The sequence below is a fragment of the Myiozetetes cayanensis genome, unplaced genomic scaffold (genome assembly GCF_022539395.1).
Source record: "Myiozetetes cayanensis isolate MyiCay16 unplaced genomic scaffold, myiCay2020 scf1, whole genome shotgun sequence".
In the NCBI taxonomy this organism is placed as follows: Eukaryota; Metazoa; Chordata; class Aves; order Passeriformes; family Tyrannidae; genus Myiozetetes; species Myiozetetes cayanensis.
The window spans coordinates 113,330,122-113,350,225 of NW_026086604.1; the positions used below are offsets into that span (position 1 = coordinate 113,330,122).

Consider the following 20,104-nt stretch of genomic DNA (forward strand, 5'->3'; position numbering starts at 1 on the left):
AGTGTCCAGACAGAAAGAAGGATACACCTTGGGGAAGTGTTGATGTCACATAGGGCTGTTGCAGTGACTACTATAGTTTGATATGCAAGTGGGTTTATTACTAAGATTGCTAACAAAAGTTATGTGCATTATTTGTACTTATGAAGCATCCTGTTCTGCCAAAGCCTCGGGACTAAAAATGCATTTCAAACTACATTTTCTTGTCTGAAACTTCCTAAAATTCCATCTCTCCGCGCCTGTAACTTTTTAATCATTACACCTCATGTTAAGACAACAAATTTCGCAGAACGTTCTGTTTCTTGCATTGCAGTAATCGTTTTACAGAAATTTTGGCGGCCCCATGCCCAAGCAAGGGGAGGAACTCGACGGCGGGGGGAGTCCCCGGGACTCTAGAGAGGCAGAGGGTAGTCCGCGGAGGTGAGAGAGGGAGGGAGGCAGGCTGCTGTCTCACCACACATGGGCTTGTGGGAAGTGGGAATCTCAGGTTGAGTTACTCATCGGTATGGAGTCAGGAGTGTGCACAACCAATGATTTTGATGGCAGGAGGTAACGTACACATGTTTTTCAGAGAAGGTGCTGTAGGAGGACTTGCCGGCGGGCAGGAGGAGGTTTGTGCCGAGGGCTGTCATTTCCCAAGCGTGGAAGCCTTCTGGTCCCGGGAGCCCATCACCGCCGCCTCTGATGCTCTCCCTCCGAACGGTACGAAGCAGAGGGGGTTGCCGGGCGCCGTCCCCGGGGAGCGGGGCGGGGGGCGCGGGGCGGCGCTGCCCGGGGCTGGGTGCTGCCCGCCCGCCCGCGTTGATTGACACCGGCCCGGGCGGAGGCGGGTCCGCCGGGACAGCGCTGCTCCCGCCGCCCTTCGCCGCCGCCGGGCAGCGGGTCCCGCTCTCCGGCGCCGCCCCCGCGCTCTCCCGCCGGGATCGCGGAGCGCGGCCGCCCGCCCGCCCGCGGCATGGCCGGCTGGCTGGGCAGGGGGGCGGCGTGCTGGCGGATGCGGAGCGCGGCGGGAGGCAGGAAGGAGAAGCCGGCGGGCGGCAAACTCCAGCCCCAGCCCCGGCACGGTAAGCGGGCGGCCGCGGAGGGGCTCGGCGGGGCGGGACGGGCAGCGCAGAGGTCGGCGCGGGGCAGCCCCGGGGCCAACTTGCCTGTGACTTGTTTTGCCCGCTTGGCTCCTGTGGGGCAGGGAGATCCTTTTCTTCTTTCCCCTCCAGCGGGCGCGGAGGGACAGGAACTCCCTGCGCCCAAATTCCGCGGACCATCGCTTCGTGTCTTTTATTTACCGAGGCGAGGAGAGAGGAACAGCGTTCGCGTGCGTTTTGGCATCTTGCTTTGGTAGCGGCTTCTTTGATTGCTTTTTGTAGAAAGCATTTGCAACCTGGCAAACGCCAGTGAACCTGGGAAGAGTCCCCGAAATCTCTTTTGGCTTTCTCGATCTTAATGCCCGGAAAGCACTGTTGAAAATATTGCCCGGTGTGGTCTTGTCTCCTCCTCCCTTCGGGGAGATAGATGCTCTCTTCCAAGGCTAAGCAGCACACAAACAGTTCTTCCAAAATCAGATCCTGACTTTGAAGACATAGAAGGGAGTGGTGTTGCACGAACTATTGAAAACAAGTGTTGAGGTTCATGACCTTTGTGTTCTGAACACTGAATGAAGTTTATCCAGAGCCAAATCTGCCATGTACGGTATCCTTACTGTACTGGTTGGCTGTCAGCTGTCAGCTTTGAGGAACAAACCCAACTGCTTGTGGATATGGTTGCAATATTTGGAAATCTCACTAGAATTCGTTCTAGCTGTGTGTGTTGGGTTTTAAGTCCTCTATTCGGGTAAGTGGGTTTGCAGAAGTCTCTGACCTAACCCTTCAAGGGTAAGTTTAAGTTGTGCTTGAGTTCTGCGTAGTTTGTGTTGGTTTGTTGTTGGATATATTAGTCCCCAAAGTAACTTTGTGTCTTTTCCTGAGACAATAATTGAAGGAGTAATTTGTACTCTTCACCTGTACTCCACAGGGCGCTGTAGCTCATGCAGTAATCCTGATGACAAAGATGTTGGGGATGACGGGGAGCCTGGCATCTCAGGCGATGGCGTTTCGAGAAGATGCTTGTTATGAAAGTAATACCCCCCAGTGCAGGTCTAAAATGAAGGAAAACTCAGCGTTTCTCTCACTGACTGTCACCTGGATGTTTCTGAGCCAGAGTGCTTTTACAGCAACACCTCCTTTTCTATTTTGCTTCTTTGTGACTGTTTCACAAGCCAAAGAGGAAGCAGACTAAAAGTCTGAGTAAAGATTATCTAGTTAGAGAATAAATGTGGCTGTTTAAAAATAGTTGTAAATATTTATCCTATTAAGTCTGAGTGTAATGCTGCTTGTGGGGAATAACTCACATGGGAAAAACAGTTGATGGGATTCCTTTAAACTGTATACCTGTTATATGTGGGTATTATACAGTAGCTAGGCACATAGACCAAAATTCTGGATGCAGTGGGATTTTGCCACTGACCTGAGCCAGAACTGAACGCACAGACAGTGTGGTGTAATGTGTTGGGCCAAACTGTAAACATTTGACTGATTCAGCTATGCAATTGTGGCAAAGTTTATAATCCTGAATATGATGCTGTGATTTATATATTATCAGAGTAGGTCTACCATAAATTAATTAATTTAGGGAGTTATTCTATAACTTAGTTCTAATTGACCTTAAGGAAAAAGGTGTGGTGTGTTTCAGTCCATCAGGGTAGTTTCTTATAAATGTTTTCTAAAGTATTATATGACACTAAATTCTCATTTAAGTAATTGCTGCAACAGTGTGGAACACTAAATTACACTGCAGCCCATACAGTTTGCATCCCAATTAGTTTTCAACTGTGATTTAAAAATAAGCACTCTTTCTGCTATATTGTCTTTGCAGGGCACCCTAGATTTAGTTACCAGATTATTTACTAACCTTTAACAGCTCCAAATGTAAGGTAAAAAATGAAATTAGACCTGATTTGCATGTCCCTGATAGTGATTTTGTGCTATAGGAAAATTTTTGGGTAGAAAACCAAAAATTAGTATTACTTTATTATGCGTCCAAAAATTTCAAAGTTAGAGAAACACTCTGTTTTTCAAGAAGGGACTTTTAAGTAAATTTCAGCTTTTGTAAGCAGTATTCATCAATTCATGCAGGAATGGAAAATTTACTTCAAATGTTTAAGCCAAAGCATTAGAGGGGTTATAAGTAAGATATACGTAAAAGTAAAATTGTAGTATGTGAGCTGTCAACAGTTTTTAACTGGCAAACAGACTTACAGGTTTGACTCATTCATGTGTGCATGCATGCAATTATCAAAGTGAAGTGAGAACTATTCCCAAGAGACCTGGGATGTATCAGAACTGTGAAATACCTTCAATACTGGGAAATAATATACTTTCCTACTCCCTGGTTTTGCTGCAAAACCATTTCAATGGGCTACCAGCCTGTGTAGGTAAAAAGTGTCATGGCTCTGTGGATCTCAGTGGCACTGTTATGATTGACACCAGCACAATATTTCTGTGTATGTTTGGATTAAGATATGTTTATTTGGGCATCGCTTAAGGGTCTAAATTGGAAGGGTGCATATTGGGTTGCACCTGAGCAAACCTGCCATTTAACTGAGTCAAGTTACAAATAATGTTCAGCTTTGACGTTCTTCTCACCTGTTAGGTGAGCAATTATGGAGACTTTTTATACTTTTCGAATATTTTAAACACAAGTGTGAAAATTGCCTTGTGATCTCATGTGCAGAAGTTCTTATTTTAACACTCCTTGTAGTTTCATACCGCATAAAGCAATATAAAGTAGAACTAGCATTTCCACCCATTGTGGTCTAGACAGTAAATTAAGTCTTTGTCAAGACTCCAGCAAAAAGTTCAAGATCCTGTTAAGATTATTAAAATGAATGGTCTTGTAAAAAGCCTATTTTTAAATGATTTAATGTTGGGTTTGCATTGGCACCTTATCTGTAAAACCTCCCGAGAGCTTGAAAACTGAGATGGACAGCTACAGCCAGAATTCTATTTCAGACACTCTCTAAGCAGAAGATGTTAAGGAGAAGCATAATGAAAACCACAGTGCAAATCAAGTAATATTTTACTGTACTACTTAAGAAAACTTTGAAATTCTTATATGAAAAAATCTCCTCCCTTGAGGAGCAGATATGGAAACTTTGTGACTAGAAGTTGTGAATCAGAAATACTTGAAACCACCAGAAATAACTTCTGGAGAAAAAGCAATACTTTATATCTGTTTTAAAGCTATGTGAAAGTTAGTATTAAAACAATTACCAGGGAAAACCAGCACAAGTAAATAGTGCTGGATGTACTTACTGGAGTGTGTGTGTATACATAGGTGAAGTTTTAGGCAGAAAATGACTTCTTAATTAATTTGATTTTTTTAAAAGCAGCTTACAAAATGTGCCAAATTTAGACTGGGAAGTGGAAGTTCTCCGTGCTTCAGCCAGCACAGTGAAATCAGTTTTTAATGCCAATATGTTGGATCATGCCAAGGTAGGCTGGATAAACGAATCTGAACTATAGCAGCACAAACCTCTATTTCACCTGGACCCACTGACTAATTTTAGTTTTCACCTGTTGAGCTGTCACTGAACAAGACAACCACTGTTGTTAACCTTTTTTCTTTGGTGTAATGGCAAGGGTAGAAGTCAATATATTACCGCTGCAGAGAAGTGGGCTCTTCTAAAGGTGTTGAACTGATGAGAGAACTGAGAGAGGGGGAAAAAAACCCCTATAAACCTGTCCATTGTTTTCTCCTTCTATAAACCCAGCTGTATGCACGTATGCTAATGACTCCTGGACTGGACTAATTCCACACTTGACACCAGGGAAATGAAGTTGTGCTTGAGCTTTCCACTTTCAGATGTTCTCATCTTTGCACGTTTCTTCTTGAAATATTCAGGAGTGTGTTTCAGTATTCTCTGTTGGCTTGTTCCTTTTTTTTCTTCTCTGTCTCTTGGGAAATAATGTTCTTGGTCATATTGAGGTAGTCATAACCAAATCTTTTTTGGTGGAGGTGTAGTTCTCTACGCCTCACTTTTTACATGTGCCTTATTGTAGTATTTGTAAAATAAACGTCTAAAATTCATGTAGGTGTTTATATATATATGCTTAATATGAGGCAATAGAAATTTTCTTCTTGGAGCAAGTAAATTCTATGTGATCAACTGGAATAATCTGGAGGTAGACTTTAAATATTAAAGTATCTTTCTAGCCCCTATGTTCAGGAAGTGTGGATATTGACGTTATTTCTATTTAGATCTACTGACATTTTGATGCCTCAGCCACTTTGGGGGTCTCACTAGTCAGTGAGTGTGTTTGCTGTGTGTAATGCAGACTTTGCTGTGAAGGTCAAATGGATGGATAAAGGGTTTGGCCTGGAGAACAAGAAGGGTTGGTTTACTGAACATGTTTTAAGTTACTTAGTCTTTCCCTTTTTTCCTTTATGTAAGTACTAGCTTTTACCTCTTTCTGGTTCTTTTTATTTTGTTTTGGCTTTTGTTTGTTTGTTTGTTTTAAAATTATTTTTATTTTTATTTGCTTCTTTTGTTTTATTATGTTTTCAAATTAATTCACTGTAAAAAGGGGAATACCCTAGTGAATACCTACTTCATAAAGGAGGATATTTATGATACCGATAAAACCTAGCATTACAACTTGCATAATTAGAAGTAATCAGAGCTACAAATCCATGTAAATATTCTAAATTTGAATTTACAATACAGTGACAGACTCACAGTCTAGATCTTAGAAGCAGACTCAAAATACAGTTTTATGATATTCATTTAAATCTATTTTTGGCACAGAAATGTAATTTAGGAAGAAAAGATTCACCCTCCATTCCAGATATACTTTTCTAACTTTTTTTTTTTTTTAACAGAGTACTTAAACAGTTTTAATCATACAGAGGTCACAAATCACTTTCCTAGGAAATACAAGGTGTGATCTAAAAGGGGAAAAAATAATCACTTTCCTGATAATTTGGATCTTGCTGTTTAAAATCCTGAAGCTAGGTGAAATGATGACTCTGACAGAACTATAGAAACTATCTCATTTTAGTATATCCTGAAGTACTTTATATTTTGAGTAACCCTGGTTCGGGGGCATTTTATGCTTGCATCTGAAGTTTCCAGTCCTAGTATTCAATTTAGTGTCTCTGCCTTTGTCTTTCCATTTAGCCTTGCCATGTTAAAACAATGAATCATCTTGTCCATTAGCTATCGTTGGAATGTCTGTTTATGCACTGAATTTGTTTTGTCACATCGCCATAATAATTGATTGGAACCGTGGCAACTCTTGACTGCTTTCCCATATGTATTTGGGCTGGACTTCACCCAGTGCTGTTCTGAGCAGTAGAAGCATAAGCCATCCTCAAACCTGGAATTTCTTTATCCTTTCAGGTTTCAACTTCTCTTTCTCATGAAACTGTGAGGTAGCATTTTGATTTTTCTGTTTTCATGTATATGACATCATGTAGAGGCTGTAATAGTTCCAGTCGTACAAAATCACAGCAGAATTGCAGCGCACATACATGTATGGCAGTTGAACCAGGAATGTTGTTATTGTAGGTTCACTTTGATGTATTCTGTTTTGTTGATGGATTTTAAATTGATGCTGATTAAAATTGGATGCATTAAGTAACAAGTGAAACAAAACTATAACGGCATTCTTTGATTAATTTAGAGAAGTGACACGGTGCAATTGAAGGGGCCACGTGGCAGGGAGGCTGTGCCAGCAAATGCAAATTCACACCTCTTGCCTTGTGAGTGGGCTTGACTATAGCACTCTGGTTGCTGTTTAAGTAGAATGTTTTGAAAATAAATTTCCGTGAGTTAAAAAGGTATTGCATTGGCAGTTCCTTGACTTGTTAAGTAGCATTTAGCCTTAACTTTATAGTAGTATCATTGAGATTGTTTTCTTTATTTCCATTTGGAAGGTAAATACTGAAGGATCTGCTTAATAAATAAACCCAAAATATTGTGTAAAACGTTGTTTTTAAGATGGCTTTGCGATCTTGTGCACTGTAATGACTAAGAATATTTTTTATGTGCTCCCTATGACCAGTTTTCATTGAGTTGTTGATCCCATATTCCCGTGGAAAGTATCGAAAAGTAGAAATGAGGTGTAGGAATTAGTGGATAGAACATTGTCCTGAAGGCAGATTAAAGTAGAACTGTTAGTTTGTGATAAGGAACCCAAGAGTCTGTGGAAAGAAGTAAGAAAAAAGACTTGTTACTGTCAATGACTGCATTGCTCTTTGCTGTACAAACCATTCCAGTATTTTGTTCAATACTTATCGCTCTGAAGCTCTGAAACTACAGAGCTGTCTAAACTGCTGGCACTTGTAGTGAGGGGGAGGAATGGGAGGTTGAGAAGATATACTCTTTCTCCAGAAGTTGGATTGAGTAAATTTGTGTAGTATAAACCAGATGTCCTCACCAGTTTCATCTTTTGGGCTGATAGTCACTGTGTTTTCATGTGGGAGGTCATGGTTTCTGCTAGACAAGAAGTGGGTGTGATTAAAACTTTTTGGGAGGTAAGTGAGAGGAGCTTCTGTAATGAGAAGCTGTACACAGAAAGATCATGGGGCCCCTGTGATACATTCACATCAGCCAGGACCACAAAACAGATGAGAAGCTGTGTTCTGTGCTGGGCAGAATGTCTCAAGACTTCTGCATCATTTTCAATAACAAGGAGTCTCGATAATCACGTCTTGACACCATTAAGGTGTGGCTTATAAGGTTCAAGCCTGAATTAGAGGGAATGGGAACATAATCTTCAATTTTTATTTAACCTAGAGGTGGGAATTTTGGCTTTCTAGCTATTTGGAGTTCTGAGAGATATTCAGATTTGTAAATCCATTTAAAAACTGGAGGAAAGCGCTCTTTAGAGCACAACAACATATGCATTAGGGAAACACGGTCTATTCCAGTCTGGATGACATTGGAGTTCTGTAGATTCTCTACGGTAGGCTGCTCCCAGTCCGGGTATTGATTTCAGATATCATTGAAGTAGCCTGAGGAATGGTCAGTTGTTTGTGTTAATGGTACTGCTGGGTGCAACCTAAATTGCTTTAAGCATTTGGCCTACAAAGGCAAATTCTAATGAAGCAAAAAAGAATTTACTACTGGTTTTATTCATTGTGCAACGAAAGGATGTCCTGTTGTTTTTCGCTGAGAAGTGGTAGTGACCTGATTAGAATAGGAGCATATTTTGGGGTATTTTTTTTTGGTGTGTGGTCTTTGTTTTCTTACTCTGCAGGCTGAAAAGCTAGTCCCAGCTTAATTACCTTAATTTTTGGGAGGAGATATATTTCAAATGTACATGTGGGAAAAGGAACTGTAGTGATAGGAGTGAGATTCTGATCTTGGAATGGTTTGACCTTGTGGGCTGCAGCTCCTTGCTGTATGTACCAGATCAGTCAGTGAGCTTATTTTTTAGTGTTTTGGAATTCTTCCGTTTTAGCATTTGTTCCAGGGAATGAGCACACAAATGATCTCACAGAAATCATGATTAAGTGATACCTGAGAGTTTTTCAGAGTTCTTAAAACCTTTGAGCAGTTGCTCCATTGCAGCAAGGGTAAACTTGAAGCTGCATTCAGGACTATTTTTTTTTCCTTCTTATTCCTGTACCACCGTGATGCCAGTTTGATGGCAGATGGACATTTTTAGCCAAAAGCTTTTGTATTCTGTGAACTCAGACTCTCTTTTATGACTTTCTCAGTGTAAAAAGAGCAGAGTGGCAAAATTATATACGTATATGTTTTGACAGTAGTATATGACTATTTGTGGTTTTGGTTTTGTTTGTTTTGTTTGTTTGTTTGTTTTTTTGTGTTGTTGTTTGTTTTTTTTTAAAATCTAGTGAAGTTATTTAGATCCATGAAGTTTTGATTGTATTCAGCATATCTAGTGAAAACCTGAGGAATACATAGGACAGTTCAGGTTGGAAGGATCCTAAGGAAGATCTCTAGTCCAGTTTCCTGCTCTGTGTCAGCTGTGAGATCAGAGCAGTTTGCTCAGGGCTTTCTTCAGTCCAGTCTTGAAAACATTCAAGGAAGGAGAATGCACAAAATCTGGTTACTTTTTCACAAGTCAAAACTCAAAATAGACCCTGATAACTTTGGAAAAGAGGGAATTTTAGAAAATGGCCATCTTCCTAGAAATAAGTCCAAGAGTAAGTAGTGCAAAAATGATTCCACTGATGATCTGTACCACTTGCAAAGCATAGTGCAAGCTGCCTCATTTTAAAATGTTCCAGAAAAGATACTATGGATAATTTGCTAATATGTATGGTGTTCTGAATAAAAGGAATGATAACTATTCCTAGGCTTGCAGTCCTTTATCTGGGTGCACCTAGAAACTTCGTTAACTTTTTGAGAAATACAGAAGAGTATGCCAGTTGTCTGGCCCTTCAACTATCCGTTGCATAAATCTGAAGTGCAGGTAAGATTTTGTGATAAGAAAGGTCTTGGCAACCTGAGTAATTGAAACATTGCAGTGTAGTTACAGCACAGAGGTCTTTGGTCATTGCGGAGTCTGAAAAATAATGCTTTGATGTGTTGTTTTTGTTAAATTTTTGGGGGGTGGGAAGGGGGTGGGTGTATTTTTCTTGTTTTGTTTGGGTTTGTTTGTTTTGATTGGTTTTTTTTTGGATCTCTCACAGGACTGAAGGATTCAATCTTCAAGCCCCTCTGCATTGCTTTGTCTTTTCCTTAATCATGCTGAGTCTGTATTCTGTATGCATTGGACTTGACTTAGAGGTGAAGACTCAATATTTATTTTTACTTTAACTCTCTTCTAGGATAAGACCACCAGTCTCTGGTGCACCCCTTTTCAAAAATACTGAATGAAGACAGCTAGTGTTGGATCTATTTCAGTGTTGTCTGTATGGATCCCTGCACTGTGCTCTGTACCTGGAACAGTTTCATTTGGTTCTGCCAGAGAAAGCTTGTGTGCTTCCTGTCCCTGGACTTGCTGGGTAGACTTGCTCACAAATCTGTGGAAGTAAATACAAGCTCAGTGTATTCCTATGAATCATCCACTCCTCTAGTCCACACTAGGTTTAAAAATAAATTTTAAAAAAAAGGAGGTTAAAATGGTCCATGAACCAAATATTTTGCGTTTCAGTGAACTCTGACTGCACCCCTTGAACTCTGCAGCCAAGAGCAAGGAAGCCGTAACTACACAGCAGCTCTGGAGCTACAGGCCCAATGTTCACTGAACATATTTCTGGACACCAGGAGCCCTTCACAAACTTTCTGGGATCTGTCTCTGGCTTCCTTGGTGAGGACTCTGGAACTCTGCTGGTCCTGTTGGATCTGGGTTCCCAGTGTTCCCTTGGTCCCAGCCTTGAGGCAGTAGCATGGCAACCTGTTATGATGTTCCACATGTCACTCGGCCCCACAGGGTGGGTAGATTTCTCCATGTGTCCCCTATGTCTGGCTTAAGGAATCTGCTGAAGAAGCTGCAGTTCCATTGCATCTTTATGTCCTGATATTTTCTGTGCACAAACCTAGTAGTGAATTTCACAAATTTCCAACAATATTCCTGTGTAAAAATTGTCATGCAGCATAGCCTGAATGCTGTAGTGCAGATTTGATGGTAATATATTTTCCTGGTATAAAAGAGTACTGCTTTTCTTTACAAGGAAGAACATAATAATTTCTGGTATTAAGAGCCATTGTCTCACATATCTAATTAATTAAGCTATTTGATTTAGTATTTTGTTAATGCTTTTGCCATCATGCAATAGGATACATTGGGCCACCAGCCCTCTCAAGGCACTCATGTTGAAAGATTGTTGAGAGACTCACTTTTTGTACTTAATAACATTTTAATAAAATCTTCCATTGATCTCTGTGGCCATTAAAATTTCCAGTTTGGAAATTTTTCTCTTTCTTGTGTTGTTCTCAGCTGTTTGTTTTTTTTTTTTTTCCCCCTTAAATCTGACATCTGATTTCATCTTTTTCCCACTTCCCTTTGCAGGTTTTGTTCTTAACAAATAGATGGGTAAGCCTTTCTGTCAGTACAGATCTGATTCAGAAGTCTTTGTTCAATGGTTTTCCTTGGACCCTACACTTCCAGTAATACTTCAGGTGTCAAAGTTAGGGGCAAAAAGTGATTGAGAAACTAATTCAGTAAATAGAAGTCATTTATGATTTTCGTAATGCAGAGAAAAAAAAAATGAACTGGATCTGCTATGTTAGTTGTGAAAATTTGGCAGCGGCTAACTTTGGGATGCAAATGGCAAGACAGATGTCTCCTGTTCGTAATATTTAACATGTTTCTTGAGAATTAGCACCCTTACTTCAACAGATGTTTTTAAAAATGTGTCTGTGTTTGAGAAGGGGCGTGTGAAGCTAGTCCATGCAGTAGAAGGAATTTCACTGAACTTTTTTCAAGCTTTTTCAGGAATGCGTGTTCTTTGGTCAAAACTTACTGAGTCTTGAATCTAGTGCAGAGGAATGTGCTGTATGAAGGTTGACATGAAGTACTTTCATTGTCAAGTCAGAGCAGCAGTGCGTAGTGCATGTCTGTGTTACCATGCCTTGTTGTTTGTATGTTTTTGCTACAGAAGACGACAGCAATCACAGCAGGCACTACTGAGCAGCGTGGCTGGGAACTCTGCTGCCATCTGTGTTAGCGTTGTCTGCTCCTGTGTGTGCTTGCTTCCATATGTATAGTTCAGCACTCAGTCTCAACAACCATTGGGGTAGTATATCTGAAAGCAGTTGTGGTAATTAAAGTTGATGGAAAACAGTCATTTAAGAAGTTAATTAACTTGTTTGCAATATACGTGTCCTTTTTTTTTTTTTTTTCCTTTAATATCTCCTACTCCTTTAGACAAATTTCATGAGATACTACTACTTGTTCCAAATTTGAACTCATCACTTTTGGCTTTGTACATTGTAATAATCTCCCCAGCAACCATTGTGATGCCATAAACAGAGGGTTTGACTTCAGGTGAAGAATGTAGGCAGTAAAAGCAGAAAAACCCATAAAGGAAAATGTGGGAGGATGGGAAGGACAGGGAAAGTGATTATTCTGGCTCTCTGTGTAGTGATACACCATCTACCCCTCTGAACTTTTTTTGGTTTTAATCTTTACTGATAGCTGAAAGAAAATAAATTCTTTTAGAATGTCAGAGTGGAACTTCATTTTAGACAGTGTAATTGAAAATATATACAAGAAATGGAGTTTTAGTCTGCATAGGGCTTCTTTTTCTCTCTTTCCATTCATTTTTAAAAAATCACTTTAGTAAATCCACCGTGGGAGGATAGTTTTGCTGCTGTACTTTTCCCAGGATGCAGCAAAAGAAATTGCATTTGCAGTTCACAGAGAATGAAATTAGACTTGCTCTGTCCTCATGATCCACTACTCCTACACCCAGCACATTTCTGGGTGAGACTCTTGCATGCTATAGGAGACAGTGCCCTGAATGTGCTTGCACCTGCTCTTCTGCATGAAGGAACAGGCACGGATTGGGGCCCACGTAGCTCCCAAATTAGAATTAGGTACTGTGTGGAGTGCCTGTGTGTGTCTGCCTCCTCTTTGTGGCATCCTTCTTAAAAGGGGAGACTTCAAACATGTCACATTGTTTGCTTTTAGAGCTTGAGACTACTTGTTGTTTTGTAATAAATTTGTATATGTTAAAAAAGATCATGGTTTCAGAAAGCATCAGACAGTTGAAGGATGCCCATTTTCAACTTGCACCTTTCTGATGTTCAAAACATATTTAGGCTCTAAACTGTAAAATCAGTAAAAAGTAATTGGCAAGTGCAAGTCACATTGTGACAACTGGTATGTGGCAGTGAGAAACACAACTTAAAACCCCACACAGTCCTCTTTCTTTTTGAGTAATAGAATCTTGTTCTTTAACCCTTCAACCATCCACCCAATAAAGATTACGTACATAGCCCTCTAAATCTAAGCTTTTGTAGCTGGCCGGAGACTTCTATTTCTAAGCTTTTGTAACTGGCTGTGGCTCCTCTAAAGTGGCTTCACTTAGAGAAATACTCAAATGACCTTAGTGCTCATATAGCACCTGAAGTACCTGTCTGCCAGACTGTACAGCAATAAGTACTTCCTTTTCTTACAAAACAGAAAGTGAATGTGTACAGTGGCTATGGAGAAAAAAATCTCCAGTTAGAGCAGAGAAAGCCCAAGGATTAGCAAGGATCTCCATTTAATATAACACTTATCCTGTGCTCCACAAAGCTTGTTAACGTGAGGGTACTCCCACAGTATATGTATCCCTAAAAAGAGTGAACACTTTCTGTTTGACAATTCCAGCAGTTTTCATTTGCATTTCAAAGCCAGACAGAGACTGAGAGTACTCATATCTGTAATTCCAATAGCCCCTCTGTCTAGATGTCTGTTTCTGTGAAGCTGACACACGCTGAACAGTTTTCATCAATTTCATTTGTTCCATCTTCTCAGATGAGCCTTTAATCTCCTGCTTGCTGATCCCTGGTTTATAATCACATTTGACAGCGATAGGATGGCAGTAAATATCTTGATGCGAAAGTCTATAGCAAAGTAGAATTGCCATTTCTCTCCTCACTCTTCACTGAGGTAAAATTTTATTTGATAACTATGAATAACTTTGAAGCATAAAGGTGCCCAGTTTCAGGCCATTTTTAGGTGCATCTGTTTACAAGTGAGATAGCTATTTTTTTCCTCTGGAAAAGACCAGAAAAATGCTTATTACTTCTTAATGTTTTGGATATCAATTTTATGTCAACCTGACTAATTATTCTATTTTTCCAGAGGTTGTTAATGTGCTGGTTTCAAGTAAGATCTGAAATAAGAGATATTTGACATGTAGATAATAATTTTCATTCTTGAATAAAGCCATTCCTGAATGGAATGCTGTCAACAAAAACCTTACAGTTACTTGAATGAAAATATGTTCAATAGCTGCATTTAGCAAAGGCTGTTTGTTTGCTTTTTTCACTATTTTGTGTACCTATGTTAGCTGCATAACTTCTGCATCTATTTTGCTTCCCATCAAAATGGAAAAATCCTTTCTCCTTTCTTTTCAAGTCGTCCTCTGCATAATCTTACTGCTCAAATTAATGATAAGAATATTCAGAATAGAAGGCTGGTGATATGCACAGAATGAAGCACATACCTATGTTATGGTTTGTAACCTGTGCCTATGGAATAAGGCAATTTTGTCCACATTATAAGATGTTATCACTTATGTTTAATTTTAATTAAATTTTTTTCCTTGAATAATTTTATCTGGTTGTGTCTGTCCTTTACTTTTTATATTCTTATTTATAATCCTGGCATTGTAGCCTGCCTGCACAAATCTTTCTGTTACCAATCTTGTGAGGAAAAAGACTCTAAATATGCCACCATATTTTCTTTCTTTCTCTCAGTCTTCTTTCCATGATACACTAATTTCCATGTCTTTACTGTTCCAGAAATTCTTCTCCCTTTATTCAGTTCCCATAACCTCAGTTAAATCTGAGTTTCACTGTCAAAATCAAGAATTTGGATGTGGTTTCCCCTCTTGCTTAAGACCTTGCCTTTCCTCTTTAGGATTTGGTGATCTTGCCACCTGTGTATTCAAATTTCCGTCTGGTACACTAAATACTCTTCTCTTAGATATAGATAAATATATTATCTGCTATAGATATAGATCTTAATTTGCTCTTCACGTGTGTGAACTTATTCATGTTTTTTCTTCACAATTGTAACAAGAGTCCAAATTGTCAGCTCACCGATCCCCGAATTCCACACACTTGCTTATATCACAGCACTGTAATTTTCATTCATGCTTTTTCTGCTTTCTGTTGTTTTTATGCCAATAACTTCAGGAAGATCAAAGATAGTAAACTTTCCAGGTATAACATTACAGATAGAACAGAAGATTCAGAGGAAACCATACTCTTAACTATACTTCAAACTCAAATCATGATTGTCCTCTCTTCAAGCTGCTGTTTTCTCTGATGTTGCTGTAGGAAAATATCTTTGTTGTTTGGAGTACATATGAGTTAGAGAATTCTGTGGAAATTTCTGATAGAAAGGGAGAATCTGATTTGGGGGGTTCCCACAGATTGTCTGGGGGTAGGGAAGGACTGTAGTAGTGCTCGTCATTGGCAAATAGTAAAAAATCTTTTTGGTTGGGTCATTGTTTCTGATAGTTTAATCTACCTGCCTTTTCAGTTCTGTTTGGATATGCTACTACAGAACTTTGAGGAAGGTATTGAAAAGTTCAATGCAGTAAATGAGCAATCTCCTTATTAATGCTACTTTTCCCTTTGGCAAGCTTTTCAACTTCAGAGAGTACATTTCTTCCCCTGCACTTAGAATTAATTTTGTATGCCTTGACAGCCAAATTATTTGAAGTGGGAGTAAAATACCACATATGGCCCTAACTGAAGTTGAATACTTGGACTGTGCTGGTCCTACCAGCATATGAATGGTCTATGAGCCAGAGGAGAACCTTCTGGTAAGAGGAAATTTTAGCATGTGGTGCAAAGAAAAAGCTGATGTGGAGTTCAACAAATGCAGATGAGTTGCAAATAATTCAACTTTCAGGCAAAAGCGATAACTGTTGGTGTTTGTACCAGCATGTAAGTTGGCCTTTAATTAGCTTAGAGTTATACTTTTTGCATGTTTAGGGGAAAGATGGTAAAGACTGTATCAGTTGAAACTAAATTGTCTGAGATTTCTGGAGAGATTATCACTGAAAGCAATACAATTCGTATAAAAACTTAAATTCTGTATAATATATAATTTATTTATTTTCAATTTATGTTATATCTATATATAAATATTGTTGTATAAGAAGAGGGTGCCTCTTGTGGAAAAGAATGTGCTCAACTCCATGTGAGAGGGGACACAGCATTGCCTGACTCAACAAGTTGTAAGTGGATTTGTGGAAGTGAGTGAAGAGCTGATTTTAATACCTGAAACATATGGGGCGTATAGGCAATGTCTGCACAGTGGCTATTGGCATTTGGAATATGGGAACAGGTATCCAAGGAATTTACTGATGTAAGGTAAGGTTAGTAGATTTTTGAACGTGGAAAAAGATGCATATACTGGGGAAAGGTAACATGGCCAAATCCGCATGCATAGAGCTCAAACACTGGCACTTTTCAGAGCTGTTCATCAATAGCTTCTGAGTAAACAATTTCATTTCAAAAGTGTGGAATACTTTTAAATGATGAAATAAGAACTCTTACAGCCATGATAAAGAGGGCAGTAGCAAAGGATATGGTTAACAAGGAGACAAAACAGTAGAAGTAGGACAACAAAGCCTCACGCAGGAGGTTTCATTTCCACATAAAGAACATGCTACAACTGAGCTGGCAGAAGAGTGAGTGTAATATATTTAAAAGTGAGATGTGGAAAAGATGAAATATTTGACTGGTCAAAGAAAGCAAAGAGTAGTATAATATATAGTGAGTGGTCAGCAATAATGATCATTCTGGTTCAGTTGTTGAAAAAGGTATTTGACACATTTCCTAATCAAATAATATAACAACAGAGAGAAACTGTTTTAGTTTTCTTTTAATCAAAGCCAGGAAGAAAATGAGAGTCTTGAACTGAATGTTTTCTCATATTTATGCTCTGCCTATGGAAACTGACAGGTCTCCAAGTAGATTTGTGAAATATGTTAATTCATACAGTGAAACTGTTGCAGGTTTCCATGTCTCTGGAATTTATCTGATTTGCGCTTACATGGAGGAAAACGTGCAGCATAAAGTTAAATCACTAGATTAGCTATTATAATGTCCAAATGAGCTACTTATTTTAGTAATATCTGTAAGAGGACAGAAAACCATAGAAGACCTACACCTTTCAATAAATCATTTAACACAGGGTGGGTAATGAATGGTGACTGCCAGTTCTCATGAAAGATGTAGCTACTAATCAGTCCATGCTAAAAGGGAGGTGTGTGGGTTTGGTATTTTTTTTTAAATTTTTTTCTCTTTTCCTCCTCTTAAGTCTAGAAATATGATTCCAGCATAGAGATGGTTGGGCTATACCTAGAACTTTTTGTATTCTGTCAGAAGATATCACTAAATTAGAATGTCTTTGAATTAGCCTGGCATTTGGGATATTTCAGAGGAAATTGAACCAGGCACTAGGGGAACTCTTAGATGTTGAAATTGTTGCTGGTAATGTTCTTGTTTCAGGGAAAGGAAAAGTCAGGGAGGAGACAGTAGAATACTGTGATGTTGGATTGTAGCAATTCTTTGGGGCATGCCAGGCAGTGCTTGTGTCTAAATCAAAGGATGAAAGGGAAGGTAGCACCTGTGGGAAACCAAAGGAACATCAAAGGAAATCGCAAGGGTGTCAGTGGTTCTAAAACCTTGTGGAAACAGAGCAATGTTAGCTACACCGTGAGACTTCTGAAAATTCCCCAAATCACGTACTGGTGTAAATACTGTTTGCTAGCAGAGTCTTTAGAGACACAGAAAGCTACAGCACAGTAAAATTGGTAGCAGAGCTACCTAAGAGACCAATGGTCAAGGTTAAAATGGCAGATCTCTAGCTGACAGTGTGTGACTACTCACATTGCTTAAGAGCCAGATAGTAGTACAGCATAGGGACTGGATGTGGGTTAGAGGTACTGGATCCTTTATTACCTCTTGCAGTTTGTAGCACTGCCACACAACTGCCAACACATGGAAGCACTAATTCAAATATTTTATGTGTATGTCTCAGCCTCTTATTTCTGCTTTTCCTGATTCCCTGGCAAAATTTCCTTCTCCAGGTAGTCCCAGGCTTATTAACACTTTCAGTTCCCCCCTGTATTTTCTTATCCCCTTCCTCTCTTCTAAGCCCTTCACCTCCAGTAGTCTTTTCCATATTTGTGGGCAAACAATATGTCTTCTTAGTCTAATTTTCCCAAAAAGTCTTTAGCCATGTTCCCCCCAAAATTCCACTTGTGGCAGACATTGAACAATAAGAAATGTCCTTGCAGTCAAAGTTTGGCAAAGTTATAAGCTGATAATGGGGTCTTCCTGATAGGTAATGATGGCAGCCTTAACATGCAGTGTTATCCGTTCTCCCTGTAGTTACATCTTTTCACATATATATTGACCGAAAAAAATGTCAAAAGCTTGGAGGATCAAATTATGCCAACCACTCACACCTCAGAGTAATAGGAGGCATTTGAAAGAAAGGGATTTATGAAGATAGATGGAAGTTAAACATATGCTTCTATCTGACACTGGCCTAATGTTCTTAGATATGGCAGTTAGAAAGGATGCAGATACAACACATGAACATGCATAGAATTTCCTTTTTGAGCATGAGTATATTTAATTGCAGAATGATTCAGCATGTACTTGAAGATGCCCTATTTTTTATCCTTTTTTGAACCTCTGTCTTTAACTGAAGGAACTAAATTTTCTTAAATTTCCTTTGAAGAACAGTTTTCATTTTCTGAATAGCATTTTTTCTGATGGGTAAGGTATTTCAGTTTCATACACATTGGACTTGTAATATATGTATATATTTATTACATTTACCTTCTTATTTCAAAACAATCCAACTCAAAGTTCCTGCTTTGAGTAAAAATTTCTATCTAGAATAACTCTCCAATTTCAGGCAGTTTTGCTCTTAACCCAGGCAAGATAACTTTATACCTTAATTAGTTTTTTGTGTGCCCTCTATTTCTCCTGATGTCATCCACCATTTCAATGTGGATAAGCAGCCCCCTTACTGTTCTAATTCATGTGAAATTATTGCACCTGTAAACACACAATTCTAGAATTGCCACTCTTTTTGACTTCTGAGTTCATATCTATAGTAGTCCAGGGGTCTAGACTCTCTTCAAAGTGAGGAAATGTGTCCTGGCAATGTTAATACTGAAATGCAGAATTCTTGTCATATCTGGAAGCATGAATGGACAAATGCAGAAAAGGACCAGGGCTGCTTCAAAGCAAACAAGCAAGCAAGGGAGCAAGCAAAGAAAGTGTCATGGGAAGACTGTCAGAATACAGGCTGCCTTGGTGTCTAAGTGTTTGATCAAGTTCAGGTCTAAAAGCAGGCTCATATGATGAAAGCAGCGTGCTCCCTGAAACATCTGGTCTCGGATGTATTGAGTTCATTGTGTCCTAAAGGAAGATTTAGCTCAAGCATCTTCCCATTGCCTGGTGCCAGATATGCCACTGTAAGGAGCTCAGACATGCCAGTTATGCATAGTTTCTGGCATTACTATACGGCATTCCTGTAAAAATAGTAGGATGAATGGGCATCTGTAGTATCTGGACACAGAGGAGAGCAAGCTAAGAATTTGTTCCCTGTTATTTTGTTCCCTGCACTTGCATTAAAAACTGAAGATTCCTGGGAATGACTGAAACAATAGCATGGGCTGGTTTGTGTGTCAAGGTTTTGTTAGCAGGGTACTACACTCCTTTGCAATTCAAGACTTCTGAAAGCATGCCTCAGGGCAATGTGCTTATTGTCTGTGGAGTTGTACATTATATTACGGACTCTATTACCCTCTGCTCTTCCAATCCAGAGCATATCAGTTATTGTACCAGGGCTCTGTATGAAAATGCTTTATGATCACCCAGGTGCTCATAATATGAGATAGGAATTTCATCTGATACCAGAAGGGAGCATAAATACATGGACCATTTATTGATGCTGGTATGAAGACTTGAACTGAAAAAATAGTTTTGTGTAGAGTGTCTTTAGAGAGTTCATGATAGAATGGCCATTAAGGAGTAAAGTCTTAAATAGCTGCTGTGGATCTGAGACATCTCTAAGAAGTGAAAAAGGGTAAAGAAGATGTGGTTTTGATCGCTAAAGTAAATTCCAGAAGAAGGCCAAGAAAGTGCATTAGCTGAGGGAAGTACCTTGAGAAGGAAGGGTTGTGCAGGAAGGACATTTGGGCAAATGCAGCAGAAATAACTCTTCAGGAGACTGTAATGATGGTGAACATTCCTAGAAAACTAAGCACTGTGGGTTGTGATGAGGACAGAAAGACCAAATAGAGACCATTGACCTATCACATTTGTCCTGCAGCATTTTACCACCTAGGAAAGGGAGACTTGACCTTTGTGATTTATAACCTATTGACACTAACATATGAGAAT

The 20,104-nt window shown here is 39.4% G+C and overlaps 1 protein-coding gene across 3 annotated transcripts in view; it reads left to right on the forward strand.

The window, feature by feature from the left end:
- The first annotated feature begins 519 nt into the window (after window positions 1–519).
- The window catches only part of ZNF385D (zinc finger protein 385D), a 410,633-nt gene continuing 391,048 nt past the window's right edge, over window positions 520–20,104 (forward strand). Inside the window, exon 1 of one of the 3 annotated variants that reach the window (XM_050316496.1) lies at window positions 520–699. In XM_050316496.1, coding sequence (XP_050172453.1) covers window positions 528–699 — 172 coding nt within the window. In that variant the 5' untranslated portion in view covers window positions 520–527. Of the gene's footprint in view, window positions 700–931; window positions 1,062–20,104 lie in introns of those variants that run through there. The other 2 variants (XM_050316486.1, XM_050316505.1) reach the window with 2 other exon arrangements.